Source organism: Ambystoma mexicanum, chromosome 11, assembly GCF_040938575.1.
Source record: "Ambystoma mexicanum isolate Mex_15411 chromosome 11, UKY_AmexF1_1, whole genome shotgun sequence".
Taxonomy (NCBI): domain Eukaryota; kingdom Metazoa; phylum Chordata; class Amphibia; order Caudata; family Ambystomatidae; genus Ambystoma; species Ambystoma mexicanum.
Window position 1 is genome coordinate 1,372,443,538 of NC_090934.1, and position 26,923 is coordinate 1,372,470,460.

A 26,923-nucleotide genomic window follows, 5' to 3' on the forward strand; every position below is an offset into this window, starting at 1 on the left:
ACGACCATGTAGCATTTCAAACCAAATTTGCTCTCTAAATGCACACGAGGTGTCAATTACAAATTCCGCAAAGTAAGCAAGTCTTTCATTCTTTAACATGGTACAACCTAACAGCAAGTGTGACAGAGATTCTGGAAGATCTTCGAACATGCAGAATCTACATACTTTCATATTCTGTGGAATCAATTTTCTTAATGCACCTATTTCATTGGTATTCATCACATTCATTCTGAATCTCATAATACTATGTCGCAAGTTCCGTGATGGACATTTTACTAGATATTGCTCAGGTACGGGGAACCATTTCCAAACCGATAATACTTGCACATACAATTTTGAGTTTATTATTACAGAATTATTCGCAACCCAATCGAAGGCTTTAATGATTGCAGGTCTTTCTAAAAGGACATTCAAAGTAACACCAATATTACTCAGGGTCTTTTGCACCTCTACTTTCAAATTCGACATGTAAGTCCCCATATCATTCCAACAGACTTGTTATATTGAGCTATTCTTAGCAAGAACTCATTTTCTATAAAGCATCGCTTTTTTGCAATCCATAGAACATTTTAACGAGTTAAAACCAAACTCAGATCTTATTAGCTCCATCGGTATACATTTTGGCAGAAAAAATAATAGCTTTTTCCAGATTTTTGATTCAAAACTTTTTAACTGTAAAGCTTCTTTCTCTGGGTAGAATTTGAGTCCATATGACAGCCTTGGGATCACCTTCATAAGATAGAAATCTCTACAGGCACTCATGGAAAATTTACCATACTTGCTTTCAATAACTCTCATTTGTTTCGCTGCATCAATGGTTTTTACTTCCAAACATTGTTTCACAAAACTATATGACATATTGCTAACAAAAGAGTAGCCCAAGTACTTGAATGCTTTCTGTAGACGGACTGCAGTACCCTCAACAAACCAAATAGGATTTACACATTTCATTTTGCTTTCTCCTAGGTTAATCACCACTGTTTTCTGCGGATTAATTTTCAATTTCAGATCACTTATAAAGCTAACAAAAGCATCACTAAGCCTCTGGAGAACGATCTTAGTTTTGTCAAAAAGAATGAAATCGTCCGCATAGGCCAACCACTTGATCGCAATTCCACCGACCCTGGGGGCTAATAGGCCCGCAGGGTCCAGTCTAGCATTCGCTCCAGAGACATATAAATTGAATAAGATTGCTGCCAATGCACAGCCTTGTTTCAAGCCATTCTTTGAATGAATTTCCTTAGACATCAGTCCCTCATTATTAAGTCGAACCTTTAGAGTTGTGTTTGAATAAAGGTGAATAATCATGGAGAGTAGGCCACCCTCTATGTTTAACATTGCCAATTTCTGCCATAGAAGTAGCCGGCCCTCCTCACAAGGCCCACTCCCGGCCCTGTAATCTCTCTTGCTGCCTTCTCCCCTCACTTCTTCCATCTACGACGACCGGAGCTGCGACTTGGATGCCTCCCCACTTCCATCCTGAGGCCCTGCAATGCACACGGTGCATTTTCGGAACTGCAGGTAAGCCCCCCTGGCCTTATTGTATCGGCGCATGATCGCACCACAGCATACTCACAGCATTCTGCTAATTTCACTCCGTGACTTTGCCATCAGCCACAAGTACTTTATTTGCTAAATTCGCAGATGCTGGCATGCTTTGTGTGTTGTTGTGTGTTTTTGCCTCACTGGGTTCTCGAGGCACGGCCATTCCAAGATGGCGTTTTCTTTTCATTCTTTGTTGGGCACCGGAGTGCCTTCCATCCTGCTGCTGGTGGCCTGGGATTGGCCCTGGCCCACTACATCTGGGCCAATGAGGAGGCCGGCAGGCTTGGCCTGCCCTCCTCACAAGGCCCACTCCTAAGGCCCTGTCTACCGCTGTCCACCGCGGTACGCCGGATCGCCGGCCCCATGTGAGTGTTTGTCTACCTCCCGTGAGTATCTGTGTGCCCCCCCTGCCCCCGCGAGTATCTGTGTGCCCCCCTGCCCCCCGTGACTATCTGTGTGCCCCCCCTGCCCCCCGTGAGTATCTGTGTGCCCCCCTGCCCCCGTGAGTATCTGTGTGCCCCCTGCCCCCCGTGACTATCTGTGTGCCCCCCTGTCCCCCGTGAGTATCTGTGTGCCCCCCTGCCCCCCCACCCCCGTGAGTATCTGTGTGCCCCCCTGCCCCCCGTGACTATCTGTGTGCCCCCCTGCCCCCCGTGAGTATCTGTGTGCCCCCCCTGCCCCCCGTGAGTATCTGTGTGCCCCCCTGCCCCCTGTGAGTATCTGTGTGCCCCCCCTACCCCCTGTGAGTATCTTTGTGCCCCCCGTGAGTATCTGTGTGCCCCCCTGCCCCCCGTGAGTATCTATGTGCCCCCCCTGCCACCCGCAAGTATCTGTGTGCCCCCCTTGCCCCCCGTGAGTATCTGTGTCCCCCCTGCCCCCCGTGACTATCTGTGTGCCCCCCTGTCCCCCTGTGAGTATGTGTGCCCCCCCTGTCCCCCCTGCCCCCTGTGAGTATCTGTGCGCCCCCCTCTGCCCCCCGTGAGTTCTGTGTGCCCCCCGTGAGTGTCTGTTTGCCCCCCCCCCCGAGATTCTGTTTTCCCCCCGTGAGTATCTGTGTGCCCTCACCCTGCTTGCCCCCCCTTGCTCTGCGCTCCACCCCCCTCCTCTTTTCCATCCTCTTCAACTTCCCTCCTACTCCCCCCTCCTTTTCTCCCCCCTCTTAGACTTCCGCCTCCTAGCACTTACTCCTATCATCAGTTCCGTGACTCTTGATAGCAGCTTGTCTGTCCCCCCTTTTGTTCTCCCCCCCCCCTCCCCTACTTTTCAATTTGTCACTGACTTTTTGCTCAGTAGCGTGTCTTGTTCTCCTTCCCCCCTCTGTCCACTTGCCCCCCCCCTTCCCACCCCGCCTCTTGTTACCACCTGCACTGCGTAAATTGTCGTCAGACTTAGTAATGTTACTGCTTGCTCTGTTTTCCTTCCTTTCCATCACCTCTTGCCTTACTTGTTCTATGCACTTGCACTATCAGAAATGTCGACAGGCCTATTATGATAGTTTTTTTCACATTCTGTATTGTTTCAAGGACTTTTGCTGAATGTAACTGTATTTTTCCTATGTCCCCTCCCTCCTTGAAGCGCTTTGAAACACATTGTGTATAGGCGCTATATAAATAAACTATCATATCATATCATATCCACCGTATCAAATGCTGCCGAGAGGTCCATTGATGCAGCATATATGGGGCCGTTCCCCTTTTTAGATCTTTGATTTTGCATAATTGTAACTACTAGACCCCCAGCATCGGTTCCCAAGTCTTTACGAAAACCAATCTGTCGGACATCTAATATGTCTTTTTCCTCCATCCAGTTTAGTAAACTTTCTATAATTATGGCCGAGAATATCTTTGTCTCGATATTTAATAAAGATAATGGTCTGTAATTAGTCGTACTCTGTCGGTTCCCTTTTTTAAAGATCAAAATTACATATGAAACTTTCCAGGAAACTGGCATAGTTTGCGTCTCAATTACATTTTTAAATAACATATGGAGTATTTTCGCCCACAACCTTTCATTTTGCTTTATCAACACCATGGCCAAATTGTTGGGTCCCGGGGGACTGGAGGCTTTCATTTTCTTTATTATGGATAGTATTTTTTTCCACAGAAACATCGAGGGACCAATGACAAACCATCTTTTCAAGCACAAAGTCATCATTACAAGAACATGCATACAACTTCTCGAAGTATTCACACCATACCTTTTCACTAATGGGATTAGTGTTTAATTGAGTTTGTGTAATCTCCGTACTATTGATGATAGCCCAATAATTTCGCAAATTGCTTTCCTTAATTGCATTCAACATTTTTTCACCATCCTTCTGTAATAAGAAGGCTTGATGATGCAACCTGCAATTCCTATAAGCTTGTCGTCTCCGTCTACATTGCTCCCCAGAATCAGCGGCAAGTAACTTTTGTTTTTTTATAGCACGGAGATCGTTGTTCAGCCTGGCCCTTTGCAACTTGATCTCAAGGTCAAAGGAGTGCCTATGATTTTTGTCTTTTAGCGCTACTCTGGATGTTGGTTGCTCCACCTTGGCCATCATTGTACCCAAGAACTCACCAAATTTGTCAACCGAGTATTGGATCTTTTTTACCTCCAAAGCACATTTCTCAAAATCATGCATCATCATATCATTGAATTTCACTGTTTTTTTCATATTCCACTTTATTCTCGAGCCTCTGACATTAACAGTTGTTTGGGCACAATATACTTTGGTAAGATTATTTTGTTTCCTTATATTTATATTCATTCCACATGCATATTGGCCCCATTTCCAATTAGATGTTCCCTTGCGAAAATAAAATCAATAATTGAGGAAAGCCCACGCGTCTTCCAGGTGGGTTTGTCATTAAACAACCGTGTCAGCCCCCAGGAGTTTGCAAAATTACACCATAAGGCTCCTCTATTTTGTTTATTATCTAATCGCCTTCTTTGGTTGCAACACCCACTTAATCTCGCTGCTCTTTCACTACTTGTTAGATCGCAATCCGCATTTAAATCGCCTGCTAGGATTATCAAACCGTTTGGGGTAGACACTATCCATTCTTCTAGCAATGTATTCAGATCAGACAACAGTTTTTCAAGCATGAGATCATCATTTTCCACATCATTCCAATAGATATTAATGATCATAAGGTGGGTAATGCCCTCTTTGGTTACGATTCTAAAATTGGCCGCTTGGCATGACTCATGCACATGTGTCTCTTATCAGAGATATATCTGGATCATTACGATACGCGAGCGCCAAACCACCCTTGGGGCGACCTCTAATGCCCTTCATGCCAAACAGGCAGAGGACAACAAAGCCGTCCCATAACAGTGGTCCACATGCCCAAGTTTCCTGTAACAAAACAAAGTCAAATTTCTCTAAATTCATACATACTTTTTTGTTTTGTACCAGGTGTGTATGTCCTCTAGAATTCCAAGATATCAATTTAAAAAAACTATCATTGCTAAAGGGATTTACCCATACCTTTAATTGTTCCAAAGTATCTCTAAGTGAAACCGCCATCGATTTCCATTCGTCCATTTCACTTACAGTTAAGTGCTCACCCCCTACTTGATTCGTCACCCTTTGTTTCTCTCTTGTACTATTATTTCGGGGGTATTGCTCCGCGTTTCTCTCTCGTGTATTCTCACCAAAATCAACATACTCATACGTGTCAAACCCCCTCTTTTGCAGAGCCCCAGCTTCCTTGAGTATAAGAGCTCGCACCATAGGCGATGCAATCACTAGGCGCACAAAGTCCATCCTATGTGGATCAATAAAGTCCACTAGCTGAATATCACATGAAGATACAAGGGCTAATTCTGGTATCTCTCTAAACAAGTTCAAGATATATGATCTATTTAAGATCGGATAATAGCCATCATCGAACACATAATATACGATCAGACTTGGATCACTAGAACATTCAGGCCGTCTCACTTTATCATACTGATTACCGTTCAGATTTTTCCTATTCACATAATTTTCATATGCCATATCCTGCACTCTATGGGGGGTACACCTCGCGCTCCCTAATAGCATCTTCATGAGGAGAACTAACAGCCCCCTGTATTCTCGCTTCATGCATAGGTTTTCCACAGGAACCTTTACTTAGTTCATTATATCTATTGTCAATCGGCATACCGTTACCTATGATTGCATTTTCTGAAGGCGGCATTCTTCCCGCTTTATTTGACAATATTTCCTGTATTATTTCTCTCACACTTGTCACAGTCAAGGGCTGATCTTTTTCCTCTGTGTCCTCTTTTTTAGATGGTGTGATATCACTCTTTGACATTATTTCTGGTACAGGCATTCATGCCAGGCTATCCGTCACCCTCACCACAGGGTCTCGGATGACTTGAACCCCTTTATATGTGCACGTCTGATCTACAGGCAAGGATTCTTTATTAATTCTCTGAGGACTTCTCTCTTCCTTTGATCTATCTCTTTGTACACCCATTCGCTCCTCATGTATTAGCCTTAGCTCACTAGCATTCTCAGCAATTTCAATTGGCTTATCATTCACCTTCAGCTCTCTGAGGGGTATCTTTATACGCATCTGAGCATCAGGGTTCTTGATTAAGTCAAAAATATCAAGCATGCCCATTTCCAGATTTTTCAAGTTAGTATCAATTCTATCAGTGACTATTTTATTTTTCATAGCATCTGATAAATTGTTTACCGCATCAGAATAGCCAGTCACCTTTGGATCGTTATTAGTCCCTGTATCAGAAACCAGAATCACACTGGGTTCGGTACTTGAGCCATTCTCAAGCCCCGGCTGGGCAATATTCCCCTCAGACTTGTTATTAGCAGGATTTAAACGAGGGATTACTATCTTCGACCCTCTTTTCTCCCGCTTACCATCATCCATACATGCTTCCAACCCATCTTTTGACTGTCCTGTAACTGAGTTCACTCCCAATGCCATATCAGGGTTGCGTGTATCGATGTCTCTCAAGGACTTTAAAGCAGATGCATTCATAGCCTTTTGAGCACGCACCTGTTTTTGTCAATTTCTTTTCATTTTTTTTTAGAAATCCTGACATTAAATATATCCGCCACCCTGATAGGCTCATTGGCAGCAGCAGGAATTTGCAAATCTTCCGTCAAGCTATTGTTTTTCCTAGTATTATGCACCTCAATAACACTCTGTTCATTATCTCCCATGACAGGTTTAGGAAGAATCAAATGTAACTCACTTGAGTCCTGCTCACCATTGCTCAATGTATTAGGTAAAGTATTTGGGGCGCCTTCTCCTGAAATTACTTTCCACTTTGCCATATTTTCAACTAGCATTTCAGGGAAAGCTGTCAAGGCAAGCAAGATTTCTTTTAGAATACGGGTCTGCGACTTCACTTCTTTTAGTATGTAATCATGAATCCCATCATTTCTCTCTGGAATCTGAGGTCGACTAGACTCGCTCAAAGCTTCCTCTGCATTCACAATGTTACGTGCTGAATTCGAACATTGTGTGGATGAATCAAAGTGTTCAGATAAACCCAGTAAAGTTATTTCACCAGAGGTAAATATGTGAGGTGTATCTATAAATGAGACGGTATTCTGTCTTAGTTGTGACTGATTTCCCGCATTCCATCCTATATCGACCCCGTCCTCTCCTCCCAGTCTCGGCTCCTCATTGAACAGGGACTGAGAGGAGGCAGGGATCACATCATCTTGATTTTCAATAATTATTCTGGCGGATTCATTTTGGGCACATTCAATTAGGTCCTCATCAGAGTCGGAGGGTAATGGAAGAGCTATTGCAATAGCATGCGCTATGCTCATACGGGGCGTTTTTATAATATTCATTGCCGTTGCTGGGTCTTTTTTACCCCTGGCAAACTTTCTTTTTATTACTAATCTTACGTTCTGAGGAGATAAAACCGTACCCCCAATCAAGCATATACACGTATTGTCGTATTGTCCTTCGCATACCTTCCTCAGATCAACTTCTTCCACCAGTACCACTCCTATGGGTGTATTGCCTTTTTCTAAGAGTTGCCCTGTTGCTGTGTCTTTATACAGGCCTACGATTATATAATTCGGCACACACAAAGCTGCTCGGCTGCACACTGCGCAACACAGCAAACAGCCAACAGCCGTACTTCGGGTACTTCCCAGGTGCGCGCAGGTGCGCAGTGCACAGTGTATTTAACGTTACCAATGGGCGGGGTCAGGGGCGGGTTTGAAAAGAGAATATCCAATCAGAGCATCTGAAAGAGGAGGGGCAGAGAATCAATAACAGGCACACCTCTTCCTCATTATTCAGTAACGCTAGAACAGTTAGCTTTTAGCTTTTAAAGTTTATACTTCGTGCACCTCAGGGACAGGCAACTTCCGTGTTGCGTTTAAGTACGTCCTGTCAGCTCTTCTACGAAGGGTTTCGAAGCCGCGTCAAGCGGCGCCTCTGCAGCGTTCTGAACCAGCGGTCCCAGCCAATAGCCGTACTTCGGGTACTTCCCAGGTGCGCGCGCTACCATAGCATTAATTGCAAATGTGCCTCTTGTCCATTTGTAAAGCAGCAATCTGGAGTTCTGTACACACCTTTACACAACACTACTGCCTAGATACTCACTGTAGGTCTGGTTGTCAGGTGGGACAAGCTCTGCCAAGACATTTCTTTGCTACTGTTTCTTCACACATCCCAACACCATCTTTGGGTACTGCTTGCTAATCTATGCAGAGCATGTGTTTCTAAGCAGATTCACAAGCATCAGAAGACATGCATTACTTACGGTAATAGCATTTGTGATGATTGTATCTGCTTAGATCCACATGTGCCCACCCTTCCTCCCCTCGTGAAGTAGAAGGAACATAGACATCATACACTTACTGTCTTCTGTATTCGCTCACGCTGACTATAAGGCTCCCTCATGGCAGGAAAACCACAACCAGAACGACCTCGATGCGTCAGGGATTTTGGGTACGTTACACGTCTTGCTAGGGATGGTGTTAAAGTCACGCCCATGAAACGTCCCATTTCGATCTTCGAAAGAAAGATGCAATACTCAGCGATTACCATTAGATGTCGGACTATATGCACGGCATGTGAATCTAAGCCGATACAATCATCAGAAATGCTATTTCGGTAAGTTATGCATGTCATACAGAGAAAGGCAGTGTGTCGAAAGAGAGTGCCAACAATACTCAAAAAAACAATGAAAAACTAATTTATTAAAGTGTATCAAAAAGAGGGAATAACATTCACATAAGGTTAGATAGGGGTAGTGGAATTAATACAAGGTTCTACTTTAGAGCATAGGATCTCCTCTAAATAAAACACTGTATACGTTTGGACACTTCTTTTGTGGACTTGCAAATTCAATTTCATTTTGCCATGTTTTATTGATGAAGAACATACAATTCACAATGTGTTGTAAAGTATACATTTACGTGTGATTGTATTCCCTCTTTTTGATGCACTTTAATAAATTAGTTTTGAATTGTTTTTTCCGTATTGTTGGCACTCTTTCGACACTCTGCCTTTTTCTTCTGTATATGGGTTAATGTAGTACACATACAGACTATCCCCAAGCCGCCAAGGTAATCCCCAAGAACGCGTCCTATGCAGAGTAGAGGGGCGGTTCCTGATACAGAGGTAGAGTACACTATCCGGTTTTGAAAGTGGTTCAGAGGAGGACTCTGGAAGTACAGAGGTAGATTTGACTATTGTGAATGAACAGAAGGTTGTAACATAAGTACTGAATTTGGTAGGAGGAAGTAAGCAATAGAGCTGAGAGTGGTAGTAGAGTATTGAAGGTGGTAGCGGACACAAGTGCTGTTAAGGAGGAGGTGGCGACAATAGATGGTTAAGGGGGAAATAATTAAGTGGTGGCAAAGGGGGCATGCAGGAGAACAGCATTACTGTTGCAAATTCACCACTCGCACAATGCAAAAGTCGTGGGTCTCCTATATTAGCTAGACTTTCCTCCTGTGAACGCAGCCTGTGGATTTATACATACTACATCACTAGACCAGGGGCTCAGGTGAAAGGGCAGGGGGGGGGGGGCAGGGGCGCACGAAGAAGCTGTAAGGGAAACAAAAAAGGCAATTACATATATTAACACAATATGACTCAAATCCCTTTTTACCTCCCAGAGTACCCGTGTCCTACCTGTATGTCGTGCGTAGAGAACAATGTACCTATGCCAAAGTAGTCTCTCCTACCATACATGGCAGTCCACAGACCAGGAAACTTGCCTGACGCCAGGTGATAACAGACGCACAGTCCAGGAATTCCAAGTAGCAAACCCGAATGGCACGAGGGCGCAACTACTACCACCAAGGTCAGGACATGCAGAGGCCTACTCCTGAGCGGTACAAGGGTGCAACTACAGAGATCAAGGAGGGACTAAAGATGCACAGTTCCAGTTAATTCCCAAGATGAAACAAAAGGCAGTTCCAAAGCGCGGTACCCAAAGAAGGTCAAATACAAAGAATATTCAGTGGACAGGCAAAGATCCAGTATCCAAAAGAGCATTCCAGGAAAACACACAACCAAGGCAGGTCAGGAAATTCCACAGAAGACATCCAAGAGAAGAAGCAAGGGTTGGCAACGAGGAATCACAGAAGCAACAAAAGACATTAAGCAACACGGACCAAAGAGCTACTCACCGCTAAACAGCAGTTTAGGAGCACCGATCCTGCAGATCGTTCTGCTTACGAGTAGAAAACGCGAGACATGGAGGTTCATGTTTGCGTTGGAACAACAGGGATCAATGACGTCTTGCAATTCATTCCACCGCGGACCTTGTACCAGGGAATTGTAGTTTCCACTCTTGCCGCCCATGCAACTCGTTGTCCGGACCTCCAGGTAAACGCCATACTCGCAGGATGTAATGCAGAGGGGGTGATGCCCTGCCAATTACAGAATCAAACTATATACACCACATGACTCGGGGATGGATAGCTTTAGTTGTTAGCAATAAAATAACTGAAGATTTCAAATGTGTTTCTGGATCTATGGAAGCATGTCATTTCTAGGAGAAGTAATTGTGGATATACAGATTTGCATTTCTGATCTTGTGATCACCGAAATCAGACAAAATGAAGGGTTGTATGGATCTAATTAATCACCAGTAAAGTCTTAAATACAATGGCATACAAGATAAACAGCCTTTGGATTAGAAACCGTTTTGAAAACTGGGCTAGTATGGCTGTCTAATAGGCAGCAAAGCATGTTGGTAAATAGGTTTTAGAGCACAGGCCTGCAACTTTTGACTCTCCAGATCTTTAGGACGAGATATCCCATCAGCCAAACTCAGCATAGTCAATGGTGTGGGATCATAGGAGTTGTAGTCCAAAACATCTGGAGAGCTGTGATTTATAGAAAATTATTAAAATTAACAAGTAAGCTGCCTCAAGGGTCATCCTTTGTCTATTGCTTTTCAATGGATCAGCAAGTGATGTTGCAGAGAAACAGTCAAGAAAGTTACTTCTTTTAGCTTATGGATTTAGGGCCCATCGATTTCAATACTGGGTGATTGCTATGGTTATCATGGTTATCATACTGAAGATCGTAAAAGGCTAAATAGTGTGAGCGGTTCTAAAGCGGAATACAAGAAATGTTGGAGGTACAGGAGAATAGCTATTACCAGTTGAAAGAAAGGCATTGTTTACTGCTGCATGCATACATGGCACCACTAATTTAGAGTAGTGTCATGTAGGAGCTCGTTAGCTCCCGAAGACTAAATACTGATTTAATGTAGCTCAACAGTGTGCTACAAAACTGATATATGGTTTAAAGAATATCTCTTTAGTAGAGAGGCTGAATAACATTTTGACTGTAAGAAAAATGGGTTGGGGCAACATGAGATAGACATCTACATTTCGAAAGAAAGAGACAAACAAGTGTCAGTGAAAAAGGTGCGCCAGAATAAAAGGAATAATTTGAGACTAGTGAAGGTGTGCGAGGACCATGAATGAAAAGTAAAACACTCCCAACATGTTAAACCAATTAAATGTCTGCAACAGACAAGCATGAGCAATAATGAAATGGAAATGGCAAATAATTCACAAAGATACAAAAAAGCAGAAAATAAAAATGTAGTTGGTGCATAATATATGTGGCAAGAATAACCAGGGATTGGACAGCATAGATGGGGTGTGTCTCCCTTATGATGCTATCTATGTCGACAATGGTACGTTCATTGGATTAACATGTAAATGTGAAGCAAAAAACAGACATCAAACTAGAAAGATTTATTATATTTCAATTTTGTTCGAAGAACTGGTTCTAATACTGGTATTTGTAAGTTGCCACTGTCATGATGCCTTGGTACTTACTGATGCTCATTTCCATCAGTGATTACCTATACAAGTACTTGTTCTGCCAGTAAAGACTAAAAAGCATGCTGTGATACTGAGGGAGACAACTTAACAAAATGTCATCATGAGACGTTGTTTCTGCAGCTTGTGTGATCAGGTGTTTGTGGTGTATTCGGTTTTGCATAAAATGCTTGATAGGCATAGTTTGCTCCTAGATTGCTTTGTTTTGACTGTTCAAGTTATAAGATCATCCTGGAGAATTGTCCAAATGGGTGGAAAGTAACAGTTTGTGTGCATGGGAATAATGTAGCAGAAAAATAAATGATTTATTAAGCGAGTGCTTCAATCTTAGCAGATTCTCAACAACCCTCTTGTTTCTCCACCTAATGAAGTTCCTTTGAAATGTGTAATGTCTCTTTGTTGGCCAGGATATTTCCAAGATGTTGAGAGATGTACTTACGGTGGCAATTGCATCTATAAGACCGCATTCTCAGTGCAGACAAGTTCTATCTCTCGCAACCTAGTTATGAAAAGGTATCCAAAGGTCAGTGCTAAGGGTAGGCCAATTGAGAATTGGCAACTATTGTGAGTTTTTATGCAAATCTTTATTGTTTTTGCATGCATAATTTCTAATGTCTGCTCTACATTAAGATTATGGACCAAATGATGAGCAAAGCAATATTGTTTGTGACATAACCTCACAATATATTGTTTCTTTTTAATAGACCTTCAGATGAAGATCCATTGAATGGTAAGTTTCTATCAATTATAAATGTATTATTAAAAAACAAAAACACATCAAAGGAAAAATCAAGGTGGCGGGTTCTAAAACTTGAAAGATCAAGCTGTGGGAATTCTTGTGTTAGAGCAATTTGGTGCTTCCATGCATTCTTTCTCTTTAACTCAAGTAGAACTGTACACATGTTTGGGTGCAAGCCATGTCTTCTATCCCCAACAGGATCTGTTGTTCAGCGCCCAGTGTAAGGCTAGGTAAACGGGGTAAAGTTATAACAAGGTAGATGTAACCCATTTCTAATTAATTTCAGTGGAATGTGGTCAGCCTCAATGTATATTGCTGAAACAACCGTTGCTTCTTACAGGAAAAGTAGAATCTTTAGTCCTTGATAAACTGGGTATGTATGGAAGATAAACATTCACTGATCCCTGTAAGCAAAGAAAAAAAACAATATTTGCTTGAAATGTTCTTCCTCTGGCATCCTGTCCTCCCTACTTTCCAGGTGAACTTGCAACATTCTACAAAAGAGGAGGCTGTCACTTTAAGAACTTTGAAACAGGGCTTCTATGCACAATCATCCCTCCATGCCCCTGCCCCTATGTGTGCATAAGACCCAGCTCCAGAAGGTAAGCCAGCCACCCAACCCCCAGGCCTTCCCCTGCCCAACCCAGAAAGGAGTCCTTCCCAGTAGTGTTAAACACCACTAGGACGGGGGTGTAGAATGGTCAGGCAAGGGCAGGCTTTAACTGACCTATAAGGCAATGCCCGAAGTGCCAGCTATGATTCTAGGATGGGCCAGTTATTCTGACAGAATTTACCACTTTTTCGGGGCAGACAAGGTCGGTTAATACACTAGTTTTGACCATTGTTATTAAGCAAATGTGTTTTCAAATGCATTATTTGCAACATAGTTGACCAAAAACACATCTCAGTTACAAGGTAGCTATTTTCTGAAACTTAAAATCACAAGTTTGTTTCTGTAAATTAAAGTATGTTTATTTTTTGTGGGAATATTCCAGTTATTCCCATCCTAATTAATACAATGGTTTGCTGTATTAAATAATACATGGTAGGTGATATTGCTTGCACACACTTTTCTGCAGATTCAACTGACTGACGGTCCTTAAAAATTGCATTCAAGATGTATATTGCACTGCGTTTATTAATTGAGTATAAGTGAAAAAATAAGAATGGTAATAAGAAACAAAAATCTTTAGGGGAGAGTGATAGTAAAATCGAAAAGTGATAAATGCAAGGATTTGAATGAAACATTACCAGTGTCATTGCTCTGGGAAGCCTTCCATGCCATAATCATTTGGTATGTCTGTGCCATTACAGAAGGGGACAAGCCATTAACAATTGAGTTTTGGTTCTTCCACCAAACGGCCAGTTCAATCTCAATTGCTAGGCCATGTCCCCACTGAACTGGAAAACAAGCCACCAAAGGCATCTTTAGGCCTTGTCTAGCAGTTTGGACAGGGCTGCTTACATTTGTGGCAGGCCAAAGCCTAATTAGTAAACAAAGGCCTGGAAGGCTGACCAAAGCAATGCCAGTGGTTATGATTGATTCTGACACTTACATGCATACTTTTTTAGTTTTGGCTGTTCGGTTTAAACCAGAACTCTTGCACTGTAACACAGATAGCATGGAGATGGGGGATGTGAGGTAGGGTGGAATACACAGCCTATTGGTGTGTTTGGTCATTTACAAACTCATTGACTACGCATTGCCATGTTAATCCCTATGGCATTCCCACCAACTACCTACCACTCTGTGTCAAAGCATACCCTCCTGGGAACTCTTTGGACAAGCTCTATCACAACGTAACACCAACGTTTGTGCTGCATAGGACCTGTCAGTGTTATATCTATGCATTCTTTTGAATGTATAAGGACTCCAATACCTCTGTAAATGAGCTCCCATGTAATAAAAAGTCTCCCAACAAGTTATGCCTGTAGCATTTTCATTTATAAGCAACGAGTGTACAGGCACGTGTACATGAGCCAAAGGGCAGGTGTTCATTGACACAGTAGGACCACAATATATCCTAAGCCAACAGCTCCCTCTAGCGGTGACAACAAGTGAAGCTATGACTGCATTGGAAAAACATACCAGGACTAACATACACCTGACCTTTTATCATATTGTTAGATATGTATGTTGTGCATCTGTTCTTTGCATGTGAGTCCTGTCTAAAACAAGCTGTTGCAAAGCCAGCAGTTTTGGCTTGTCTATAGATATTTTATTTTAACATGTTTTTATTAGCATTTGTATAAGTACAGCCGTGCATATGTTAAGTGCTTACAACTTATTGAGTGTGTCCATACTTTTGCAGTAATACTTCAGTGTCAACAACACACTAAATAAGAAATAAACAACTTTCTTCACTTGTCAGACATATATTTCTCGTCTAATTCATGCGTGTGCGGTGCAATAGGTGACATATCCCTGATGAGCGATATCAGCAGTTTAGCGTGGCCTCCAGGCCTCTTAGGATTTGTAACATCTTTGGGTGTTTAAGGTTAGTAAATGGGGTTCAACAGTGTTCATGGGGGGTTTGTCGTTTTATGGATGAAATTGTCCCATACCAGCGTTTTCCATTCCGCACATTTGTCCTTCCTGTCTACCTCTGATCTGCTTGCCCCCTCCATCCACACTTTATGTCTATAGATATAAGACAGACATTTGCCAGGCAGTGCCATCATATGCCCAGGCACGCACACCAGTTTCCATCTGTTACCATCTCTTGGCCAGCTGGTACCCTTATGGCAGTGCCTGGCAAATCCCTATCCCAGGCCTACTCAAAGGCCCAAGCTGTTGGCTTTGCAAATGCATGTTGGTTTCAGTAAGTGGAAGTGTATGTGCCCAGATGTGGGTGCCTTGCTTGCTATGCTTAGCGAATAAAGCTGCACCTCACTGTTAGCCATACAAGGCCCTACCTGAACATGTCAAGGCTAGAATCTCAAGTTTGGCCCAGTTTCAGATTTTCTTCTCATGTGTACTTACAAGTAGGGTTCGGACCATAATAGAACTTTCTTTTGTCTGTGTGGAAGCCTAGCCTGTCCTGACGTAACCTTTCACGATTCTAACTGATAAGTACTGACTTGATAACCTCATACTGTTAGAGTAACTATTAACAGAGTTTGTATGCAAACAGAATTCATCACGTTTATTGTGGGTTGTGTTTAAAAGGTTCTGGCTGTTTAGGCAGTGCCATAAATTGACATTATTTACTGTGGGTTCCCACCAGTGACATGGGGGAGAGAAAGCGGGAAGGCAGGATTGTTCCCACCCCCAATAAGCATTTGCCTCTCAGAAGATTAATCATCAATACCTGGAATATAACACAATATGCGTTTCCTATAATGTTGCTGGTAAAGTATAAAAGGGCATATCTTTTAAACCCAAAAATCAGTATTTAAATATTACCCTTAGAGTGCAATCATATGTGGATTTAACAGTCGGAAAAGGGTCAAATACTCATGGGGCCCACCTTCTCTGCCTCTCTACCCTGAAAGACTAACAACCAAGACTGTGCAGACCCTTCTAGTGAGGTCTTATCATTTAATGTGTCTCAGCAGCAGATTATTTACAACATGAATTAATTAGAGATGGTGAAAGGTAACTGGCAGTGACCATTGCTGTGGTACTTTCTTCTTTAAATTATGCAATTTACACAATATAAGCTATTTACGTGATATTGTTGGGTGATTAGACATGACGGGGTACAGAACAAGCTGTGTGAAACAATGACCTTGTCATGCATTTATTTTCACTTTGTGTCAGTTCTCCTTAATTTGCATGCTGGAATTTGTAGGATCCCATTCAGTATGGGGAAAATAAAGCTACAATCATAGGGGGTAGTTTTGTGATTTTGTATGATTTGGCAGGCTAAGTTGGAGCGCAAAGTGGGTTTTTTATGCTGGTGAAAAACCAATGGATTCCTATGAAGAACCGACTGACTTTTACACCTGTTAAAAGCAGGCAGATTACAAAGGAACCTATTGTGGATGGATCAAACAATTGTTAATTGTAGGAGGGATTTACACTTTTGCAGATATATAAAGGAAAAAGTGAAGAACAAAGGCAATGTTGCCTATGTTTTACTATTTACTTTTCCAGTACTTGGTGGCTAAAAAAAGAATTTGACCCCCTTACTCTTTTTCATCAATACGTTACTACAGTAATGTATACATTGTCTTGTTGATTTATCATGTCTTTTGTGCATTTTTGAAGGACTATGTATAAAATTGAGTAACATTTTATGTATGCAAAACCAAATTGCAATAGATTTGTACCAACTTGTGCTGGGAAGATGCGTGGTCAAGTACCTAAATTTAAGGCTATGCTCAAATTCTGGCTTTACCACTTAAGTGTATGATCCTGAGTAAATCATTTAATCTCACTGTGCCTTACCAGCTAAAATTAGGTGTCCCTCAAAGTGGTTCAGTTTGTAGTACAATCCTTTCCAAAAAACCTCACTTGTGGTTTAATAGATGGGCAGCGCAGGGGTCAGGGACTGGCCGGGAGACACACACACACACACATCTTTCTTTGGAAAAGATCAGGCTGAATTTATTGAACAAAATTGCGACATTCAACAGCAAATCAAAGCAAGCACGTCACACAAGAGGTCATCATGAACAATTGCATATTGTAAACAGTATGTACCAGACAATGACATCTTGGCCCCCTTCCCACGCCACACCTGGAGCTATACCAGGATGTCAGAAACCCCTCAACCGGCACCCTATGCCTCCTGATCCAGCACCCCTGATGTGGCTGTCTCTCCTGCATGCTAGCACTCCCTCACAACATCAACTCAATTAAAATGTACTGCAGAAATGCAACAATAATACAAGTTTGTGCTTCAAAATGTGATTTTGTACAAAATAGAATGTCCTAATTCTTGCTTTAGTATTCTGAAGGGGTGTTTGTCTTTCACAGCAAGATGGCAGAATCACAAGCACCTCCTCTGTAGCGTGCTGGGAGTAGCCACAGTGTTAGGGGAGGAATTATTGAACATACAGCACCTAAGATTGAATAAGTACTGGGAGCTTCATTGCTCAACCCTCACAGAGGAGGAGGACGAGGAGGTGTCATCCTCAATTCTTTCCAGCCATGGCAAGAAGGCATGGTGGGGGTAGGTGGTAGTTGGGAATGTAGTCAGGGGAGCTGATGGAAGGTGCCTGGGGTGAAAGATGAAGGAGCAGTGGATAGAATAGAAAGGGGAGAGCATATATGAAAGTATGGAAAGATAGGTAATTTGATGCGGCTATGCTATTTTGCTTGCTTCTCTCTTTCTTTGTACTGTTTTTATAGCCAATTTATTTAATTATGTTGAAAAAAGATGCATAACTGTTGTTCTTAGGGGATGATTAATTGGGATTCACCTCTCAGGCTCCAGCCCAGCCTAACCAGGGCCCTCTGTCAGTCTTGCGCCTAAAGCCGTTTGTCTTAAATCTGCTACTGAGTGCAATCCTTACAAGAATCCTAATCCGACATTCAAATAGTCTTATGGGTACGTGTCTTGCCCTTAGTCCTAACAACCTGGATTTGGATCTAGGCTTCTGCACCTTTTAAAGCAGACCAGACTAAACCAATTGAAGGGTGCAAGTGGATTTTTCCAGATCCAGGAAGACATTTTTGCTGGATCACAGATATAGGAAATCTGGCACAATGTGTTTAGGGTACTCCTACACTCACACCCAATGGAAATTGGGCCCCCATGATCACAAATCTGGCCCACCTGGATGACAATTCCTGGAGCCAGGTCTGCTGTGCATCACCAACTGACCTCTCCCAGTTACTGTTCTTTCTGCCCCATCATTTAAACATGGGAAGAGCTTTCTCTGTTTGCTTGTTTGTTATTTGCCATTTTGTTCCTTTTTTTTGCTGTCACCCCCTCCTTGAGCATATTTTTCAATTTTATTTGGCTGATATTCTGCTAACATTGCTTCCCTCTTCGTGCGTTCTGTTGATGACTGAGGTCAAACAGTGCATAGGATGGGGTAAGCACTTCTCTGTGCCTAACCCTCAGAAAATCTGCGTAAACTCTCTCAGGAGCTTTCACCTGGTATGTTACTGTCAGTTCTGTATTGAAATGAAATCTTGGTCACAGAAGGCTCACATAATCATAATCTTTAAGAAGGGTTCAGAATAACATTCTGTGAACTTCATGGAAAGATGGAATACTTTGCATCCTAGATGTAAGTGTGCTTATAGATCAAAGTGCAGTCCCACGGCCGGCATTGTCTTAAGGTACCACCCATTGTGGGGTTCACTTTGGGTGTACACATTTTTGGAATACCTCATGAAAGGAAAGCACAACGTCATAAAGTTAAGCTGCAGTTCTGGTTAGCCTTTTTCCTCCAGACAAGGTTCTGACACTACAGCAGAGGACTGGTCCAACATCGGCCATATGCCGAACAGGTAAAGGCTGCACTGGGATCCACAAGTCCCATAAGAAGGTGGAGTGTAGCTTCCTTCTTTCAGAGGTTCAGTGTACTTCCCGGCAGAGTTGCAGTGCCATTAAGCTGTCACCGAAGGTACGTAGGCCTATTACTTTGGCATCAGTGTGCATGAAACCACCTAGGCAAGCCTTCTCATCAGATCATTCTAAACATCACAACAGGAAGAACCAAAGGCCTCATCCAGCATGAAGAGTGGTGACATCGGAAGCTTCTTCTATGAAGCATAAGAAACATAATCGCAATCATCATCAGTCACCTTCTGCTAAGCCAATGGAACCAAGTTTGTTTACTACAGAGCCCATTCATATGCCTGAAATGAAGGACTCCTTGTCGTGAACCCTATCTTCCCACAAGACGAAAATGAAGGGGCTCCTACTAGAGGGAGACTTTCCTCCTGAGAGCGCAGCCTGCAGATAAGATACTGCTAGGCCAGGGCATCAAGGGGGAAAGGCAGGAGGGTGTATGAACTAGCTGCAAGAAAACAGAACAAAAATTAGCATTCTTGCTTTCAGTTTACACAGACGTTTCAGTCGACCACCCCCTATACCCACATCCTACCTGGATAACATGCGTGAAGGCCAGTGAACCTAAAGTTGAAAACAGCTCCTACCAGTGGTTAATAGTCCATAGACCAGGGAAACCGTGCGACGCTAGTTGACAACAAACGGAAATGTTTCAGAAGTCCAATAACTAACGTGAACAGAACAAGGGTGTACACCTTATCACACAATCCAGGGGACGTTGGGGACCTCATCCTGACCGGCACGAGGGCGCAACTACAGATAGGGACTGCAAATGATGTTGCAGTCCAGTTCTTCTTTCCAAAAACACAGCAGTCCAGAAAAAATCCCCAAAAATGTTTGACAGTCTTATGAAGTTGTAGAGGAAACAAGCAAAAGGACACCAGAAGCCAAAAAAGGGCAATGCAAAAGAGAATCCAGTAGACTGGCAGACCATCTGAGAGCAGGCAAACAAGACAGAGTAGGGAGAAGACCCGGCACAGTTACAAGGACAAAACAGAGTCAGCAACAGAAGAAGCGAGAAACAGCAACGAGGGAAACTGAGGCAAGGCACTTACTGCAAAGCAGTTTCAGGAGCACCGGAGCTGCCGCGCATCTGTTTATATCGGAAACGCAAGACGTGGTGCTTCCTGGCGGCGATGACATGGCAGAACGGACCAAGGTCACATGGTGTAGTTAGGCATGCTGTTCTGTCCTGGGACTTGTAGTCCTAGTGCCTGCTGTGACGAATCTGAGGAGGCCGTATAGTGAGATCTTTCCCATGGGGCCAGGGTGGTGCATCCACAGTACAATAGTTCCCCTGGGGTGGTGCACCGAGGGAGGATCACCTATGTAATTGGGAATGATCATACCCAGAGAAGGCGGCATTCCCCCGCAACAGTACATCCACACTATTCTCCAATGCTAAAGCTTCCTTCCCCTTCTTTTGATAGGGCCAATATGTGCTATTGTGAACTTGACCAACCTAATCTACTTGACCAGAGTAAAACCTCAGAGGATACCAAGGTTGCTGCATATGGCTCTATTTGGAGTACTGAGAAGAGCAAGATGACCAGGAGTTAAAGGATCACTCTGGAGAAGGAGAGTGAATGGTTTAGCTTCTCAAAGTATGTTATTGTACCAAAGCAGTTCCACTATCCTGTGCAGGAGTTTAAATGGAGCTCAGCTGAGTGAAAGAGGGAGCTGTCCTTTAAGGAGGAATCCAGTGAGCTGTGTACCGGCCGAGCAGACAAGAGTAAGCAGAGGGGTAGCCGTGAGCGGAGGAGGAGAACCCAAACGTAGTTTAGAAAGGAAGGATTGCTCCAGCTTCCACCAAGTAAAACCTCAGAGCATCACAGGCACCGGAAAAGCGTCCGAGTGATAGCACGATCGCTGGGGAGATGCAGATGTCCGCAGAGCCACTGGAGACTGCGCCAGAGCCCCAAATACGACCAGAGCCTCAAGAGATGAAGCAGCTGCTCGGGAAACACTGGCACCTGCAAGGAAGATGCAAACAGGTATGCAGGTTACCCGAGAGGTGCTGGAGTTCCAGGGAAACAAGGGGTTGAAGGCGGAAGCTGGAATAAGTGGGTCTGGCACTCTCGTAATGAAGTGCAAATCTGGGATCCGCACCCAAATGAGAAACAGAAACAAGGCCATACAGAATATTGCAAGTCTTGTGTTCAAGAATTTGTATGGTGGAATTTCGAACAATGCGAAAAAAGTGAAATGGTTCTTAGGTGAAGAATCAGTCCAGATATCCCAGAGCGTGAAATATCTTGGAATGTTAATGAACTCATCCATCAATGATGGTCCATGGATTGCTGAAACCCACAAGAAATGCAGACAACTTGCGAGTCAAGCTGTGATTATGCAAAAGAAATTTGGAAAATTCTCATTAAAACCGCTGCTGGCTTTTTATCAACAAAAAGTAATCCCAGTATTGATATATGGCGCGGAAAATGCTTTGGGCTGCTCTTACGAAGTATGGTGTTTTTGGTCCAAGGTATTGGCTCTCCCAAAGGTAACCATGACTGCTGTGTAAGATACTAGCTATCACTCATATCAATTCACGCCAGGATCTGCTGGAGTTTGCTGGGTTTGTATCGCAAAACTCGCTTCCATGCACAAATCCCACAATTTGACATTTTTCACTGTGTGACACCGGCTAACTCAAGCATTGTGTCACTGTGGATCAAGAGATGCGAAGGGATGTTGGAAGAATACGAAATCAGCTTGGACATGCTGCATGACAATCCGAACGTGGCAAAATTAAAAATCTGGCGTGCTGACTGGGATCACACCTGCACACTAAGAGCTGCCGCAAAAATGATGAGTGATGTGCCTTTCGAAATACGGGTATTTAACAGCCCACAATGCTATATTGAGCTGTTGCCAGATCCTCGAGCACGAAGGCTGTTCATGATGTTGTGTCTAAACACGTTCAAAACCAAGGAGCAACTCCGTGCATGGAAATGTAACATAAACTTAAATCCAATGTGCAGATTCTGCACACAAGATAAGGAAACCCTTAAACATTTAGTGTTATTCTGTACTAATCTTCGAACAGAAAGAACAATCCATCTGAGACCTTGGAGCCTAAATCACCCCTCCCTCTGTGCAGATGATTGGTGGGACTATATGTTTCAGGGATTAGACATGAAATTGTTACTGCCATTAACCCGCTTTTTATTGATAATCGAAAATCGTTTAAGCATTGTTCTATTTGATGGATAATGAAGGTAACTTATGAGACATAAAGGTCGGTTGGAGGGGTTTATCAGGAGAATGTTTAGGACAAAATTGTTTTGTTTATGTGTATTGTTTGTAATATTTTAAAGGTTTGTGATAAACAGATAAAATAAAAAATAAAAATAGGGGCATTTTTCCAACCCGTTCTGGAATACTAAATGTTTCTGATCAAAAACATGCCACCATTGTATCCGAGCCTTACTTTTGCACCCTCACACTGCCAAACGGGTACTCCATTACCTGATCCCCATTGAAGACACCACCCCTACCAATGACTGCGCTCCGGGTGAGTCGGAACCCTGACCCTCCTTAAATCCTTTGGATTATTTCACAGTATTGCCTCAACAACTTTTCGTGGCCCCAGTGAAGGAGGGGGATTCTTCATTCCACAGTTTTCACTAGAGGAGGAGATACCTAATAATACAGTCGTCGATAAACATTTTCTTATCGACTGCTCGGGAACAAGACCTGTAGTTTTGAACATGTATAATAATCCTCTTTACACTTTGGCCAGCACCTTCTTTGATTAGGCCAGACATTCCAACTCTAGTTGATTATTCTACTTCTCCCAGGGCTTCTTTGGAAGTGGATTCGGCTTTGGGCCCGCCTTAAATATGGTTCAATCAACTGCAAATGCAGTTATGCAGTCTGTTATTGCAGACCAATTTCTGATGGCTCTGGCTTCCAAATTTAGCAAGAAATGGTTACAACTACCCCCACAGGCACTGACCCCACCTGTTGTGCTTAAAGACTCTCATTCAGAATTTCCTCCCCGTCTAAAGTACCTAGGTTGGAGGAAGATTACGAAGGATGATAATCCCATACACCCATCTCGACAATTCTATGTGGTCATTTCATGGTCCATGCAGGTTCTTGATTTGTTACCTTTTGGAGAAACCTGCTGTTTCTGGTCTTTTTTTTCGAGATTCCTCTGCCATTCCAGACAAACCTCTACTCATCATGCAGATGTCCATTTTGGAACTGGCTATCCAAAATTGCCAAGGCCTCAGTCCGAGCCCAGAATCTCGAAGTCTTTTGATGTCAAATGCAAAGCCCCTAAGGCATGGTTATTCAAAACCTTCTGTCTCAGTCGTGGTAGTTTCACCAGCCCTAAATAAAAGCACAGGACCGATCCAGAATCCATCTAAAGTGTTCAACTAAGATTCCAAGGCTTGGGAGTCTCAGGGCAAGAAAATGTACCTGAATTCTAATTTGTCCCTAAGTAGATACATTCTTCTTCTATTTTAGCTACTTTCATTATCCAGAACTGGAAAGCCGGGACAAGTTTGCCTATTTTCTTCCTCCAGAGGATCAGAGCTTGTCTTCCGGGTATCCGACTGTAAAGTGCAACTTGCCAACTCTTTCAGGTCACCTCACTGGTACAACATCTCGAGCTACCTTTTTGGTGTGCTTGCATATAGGCAAGCTTATTTGAAAAAATCTGCCGTTCATTCTAACTTCCAGGATAAGATGATTGCTCTTCCCTGATAGGAAAAGTGTGTTTTCAATCTCTCTTGATGAAGTCCTACAAACTTGCAAGACAGTGGTGGTGGCTGAAAAAGTTCTTAGGCTTCATCTCAACAATTGATAAATTAGGGTAACAACATTCTTTTGCTTTCAATGCCTTTAATATAGTGCAAATGGCTAAAAACAAGTTGTTTCATTCTTTGCCTGGCAGATTTGGTGAAAATAACAGATTTCACTGAAGGTCCAATCGCCCAGCATCCTCTACCACTTCCAACTAGGCCACCACCCCAAAATCCACTTAACTCGAGAAGGGTTTGCAGTCCCTCCCCTTTTTTCAAATGTATCTCTTGATTGAGTGTTTGAAAATTGCATTGCACTAGACATTTAATGGATTGCCTTTCTTCCACAGATTCCTCATCTGATAGAAATCCTCCTCCAGCTCTGCTCAGAAACCTTTTCGACAGGGGCATAGTGACCTTGACTCGATCCGTCTTGCTCAGTGCTTGTTCGTCGACTCTGGGCGTGACATCTGGCGTTGTATATATACACGCCACTATGCCCATACCTCAGTTCCTTTTTTCCACACGTCGACATGCTGCTCCTAGGAACAAGAAAATCATCTTTGTCTCCGTACTCTGTTTGCCAAAATGTTGTCATATATTTTTTGCCCATTCTACAAACACGAGCTGTCGTTGCTACCCCTCCCCACCCCCCTCCTCTTGATTTCCGATTTCAAGCAATGCCAAAGCTGCAACTTTAAAATGTCGGTCACCGACCCGCAAGACGTATGTCTGTGGTGTCTCAGTGCGGATCACGACACGGAAAGGTGCGCAATATGCTTGAAACTGAAGTAGAAATCAGTGCGCTATCAGTCAGCTAAACTTGCTTTAGGTCGACCGCCTTCAAAGTCCCCTGTGTGGTCGACTGCCCGGTCCTCCGAGGCCGATACGGAGGGGCCTACCCTTGAAAAAGAGAAGAATCAACGAAAGGCCAAGAAACGGGCGCACTCGAGGAGCCACTCTTCCTCGGTGTCATCGCATAGAAAGAAGCAGCGTCACCATCATTGGCGTGAATCTGACTCCTCCTCGGATAAAGGTAAGACCTTGGCTGGGCCGACACTCAGCAGGAATGGGAAGATTTTAAGAGCCACAAGTTGGCTATGTTTGAAAAATAGGCAGTGGCTGGTGCGAGTGCGTCCCCCAAGCAGCTGGCCTCGGTGGCAACAGTGGCGCTTGGTGTTCCCAACCCCACGCAGGCCCCTTTACCAACAACACCTATGTCGGAGAAGCCTTCGGGCTCCACGCCGAAAAAGGCTCTTAAGCCTTCGATCCCGGGGGCCTTCCCGAGAGCATCAAGGCATGGACGTCCCTGAAGTCTAGTCAGTGCCTAAGCCCCGTTCGATGCCAGCAGCAATTCCATCGATGTCGAAAGATCGACCCTCAGTGCCAACCATCAGTGACAAATCCTTTGCCCCACTCTCCAGGACCGACTTCTTTGGTTCCATGGTGACCATCTTAGGCACCGATCAGGGAGATGACCAGATCAGCGTTGATCCCATGTTCCAGGGGTCAGGGTAAGTCGATTATTTTGACGATCAAGCAGACCTTTTATTACTGGCTCAAGGGCTCCATGATGCCAGTGGATTGGACACATCACCAGATGTGGAGTTTCAGCAAGGTCAGCCCTACACCCATACCCATGCTAAATTTAGGGCGTTAGTGGAAAGGGTGGTGGATACTCTAGGTCTGAAGACCTCAGCAGTGCCAACCCCGGCTATGAACTCACTGACATCTTAGATGAGGGCCCGGTCACAGAACTAAATATTTAGCTAAATCTGGCAATTGCGGACCCCATAGCCTCCTTGTGACAGCATCCCCTGCTCTATCCCCCTGGTTAGCTCCACTATGACGGGGAAGTACAACCCGGCAAGAGGAGATCCATCTTTATCTTCTCACCCTTCTCCGGAAGGCCTTGTTGTGCAGGCACCCACAATCACCAGCAGACCTGTGGCCTCTATCTCTAATCTGCCCCCGGACATAGAAGGTTAGAGGTTGGATGCAATGGCCAACAAAGTGTTCACTTCTGGCATTTTGGCTCTGTAGGCCACCAACGTAACATGTGGGTTTGTCAAATACTCATTCAGCCAATGGAAGGCTGTAGAGCAGGCAGCCAAATACATCCCAGAGGGAGAAATGCAGGATGGAGTCTCACGAGTAGTGGAAGATGGGAAGGAGATAGCAAGGCAGTCACTGCAATTGGGCCTAGATGTTGCAGACTGCCTTGGCCCCTCATTGGGATCGGCAGTAGCCTTAAGAAGACAAGCCTATCGGAAAACATCTGGCTTCTCCCCAAACCTCCAGAACCGGCTGCTCGATATGCCTTTTGAAGGTGAGCATCTTTTTTGGTTGGAAAGCTGACGGGTTGCAAAATCTTAGCTTAGCTGCGCAGCCAGCTAAACCGGCCTTCATGCATTTGCCTCTAGGGGCATAGGCTTACAGGCGCTATGTGCCTTACAGCAGGAAGGCGCAGCTTCCACGAGCCAGGCCGGGCAGAAGCGTTTCTCGTGTCCCGAGACAGGCTTGCAGCGGTGGGGGCGGCCCTGCCTTCTAAGCTATTTGATTTTCCCCTCCCACAACCTTCCATTTGGTGGACGTCTGTCAGAGCCCTGGCCCCAGTGGCAGGAGGTTACCTCCGACGCCTGGGCCCTGGAATTTGTGCGTGAGGATTATTGTATGCCGTTCTTAAGAAAACCACTGAACAGACCCCCACCACCTCCATGAAAACTGGGACAGGAGCTCCAGGAAGAACTGCAAGCCCTTTTGTTGAAGGGTGCTTTGGAAGAGGTACCTGCCAAGCAGAGAGGATCGGGTTGGTGTTCCCGGTACTTCCTGGTAACCAAGAAGGGAGGAGGTCTATGTCCCATTCTGGACTTCAGGGCCTTGAACAAGTTCCTCAGGAAAGACAAGTTCAGTATGGTGACATTGAGAGAATTTCTCCACGCTCTCGATTTGCAGGACTGGCTGGTGTCAATAGACCTGCAGGGCGCTTATTTTCATGTGCCGATACATGGAAAGCACAGGAAGTTCTGGGGGTTACTCATTGGGGACAAGCACTATCAGTTCATGGTGCTCCCCTTTGGGCTGACCTCTGCTCCAAGGATCTTCACCAAGCTCATAGCAGTAGCCACGG

The 26,923-nt window shown here is 44.0% G+C and overlaps 1 protein-coding gene across 2 annotated transcripts in view; it reads left to right on the forward strand.

Moving 5' to 3' along the window:
* The window catches only part of TRPM7 (transient receptor potential cation channel subfamily M member 7), a 2,599,208-nt gene that overhangs the window by 2,338,531 nt on the left and 233,754 nt on the right, over positions 1-26,923 (forward strand). For both annotated transcript variants that reach the window (XM_069624956.1, XM_069624955.1), the window contains exon 31: positions 12,532-12,557. In XM_069624956.1, coding sequence (XP_069481057.1) covers positions 12,532-12,557 — 26 coding nt within the window. The remainder of the gene's footprint in view (positions 1-12,531; positions 12,558-26,923) is intronic.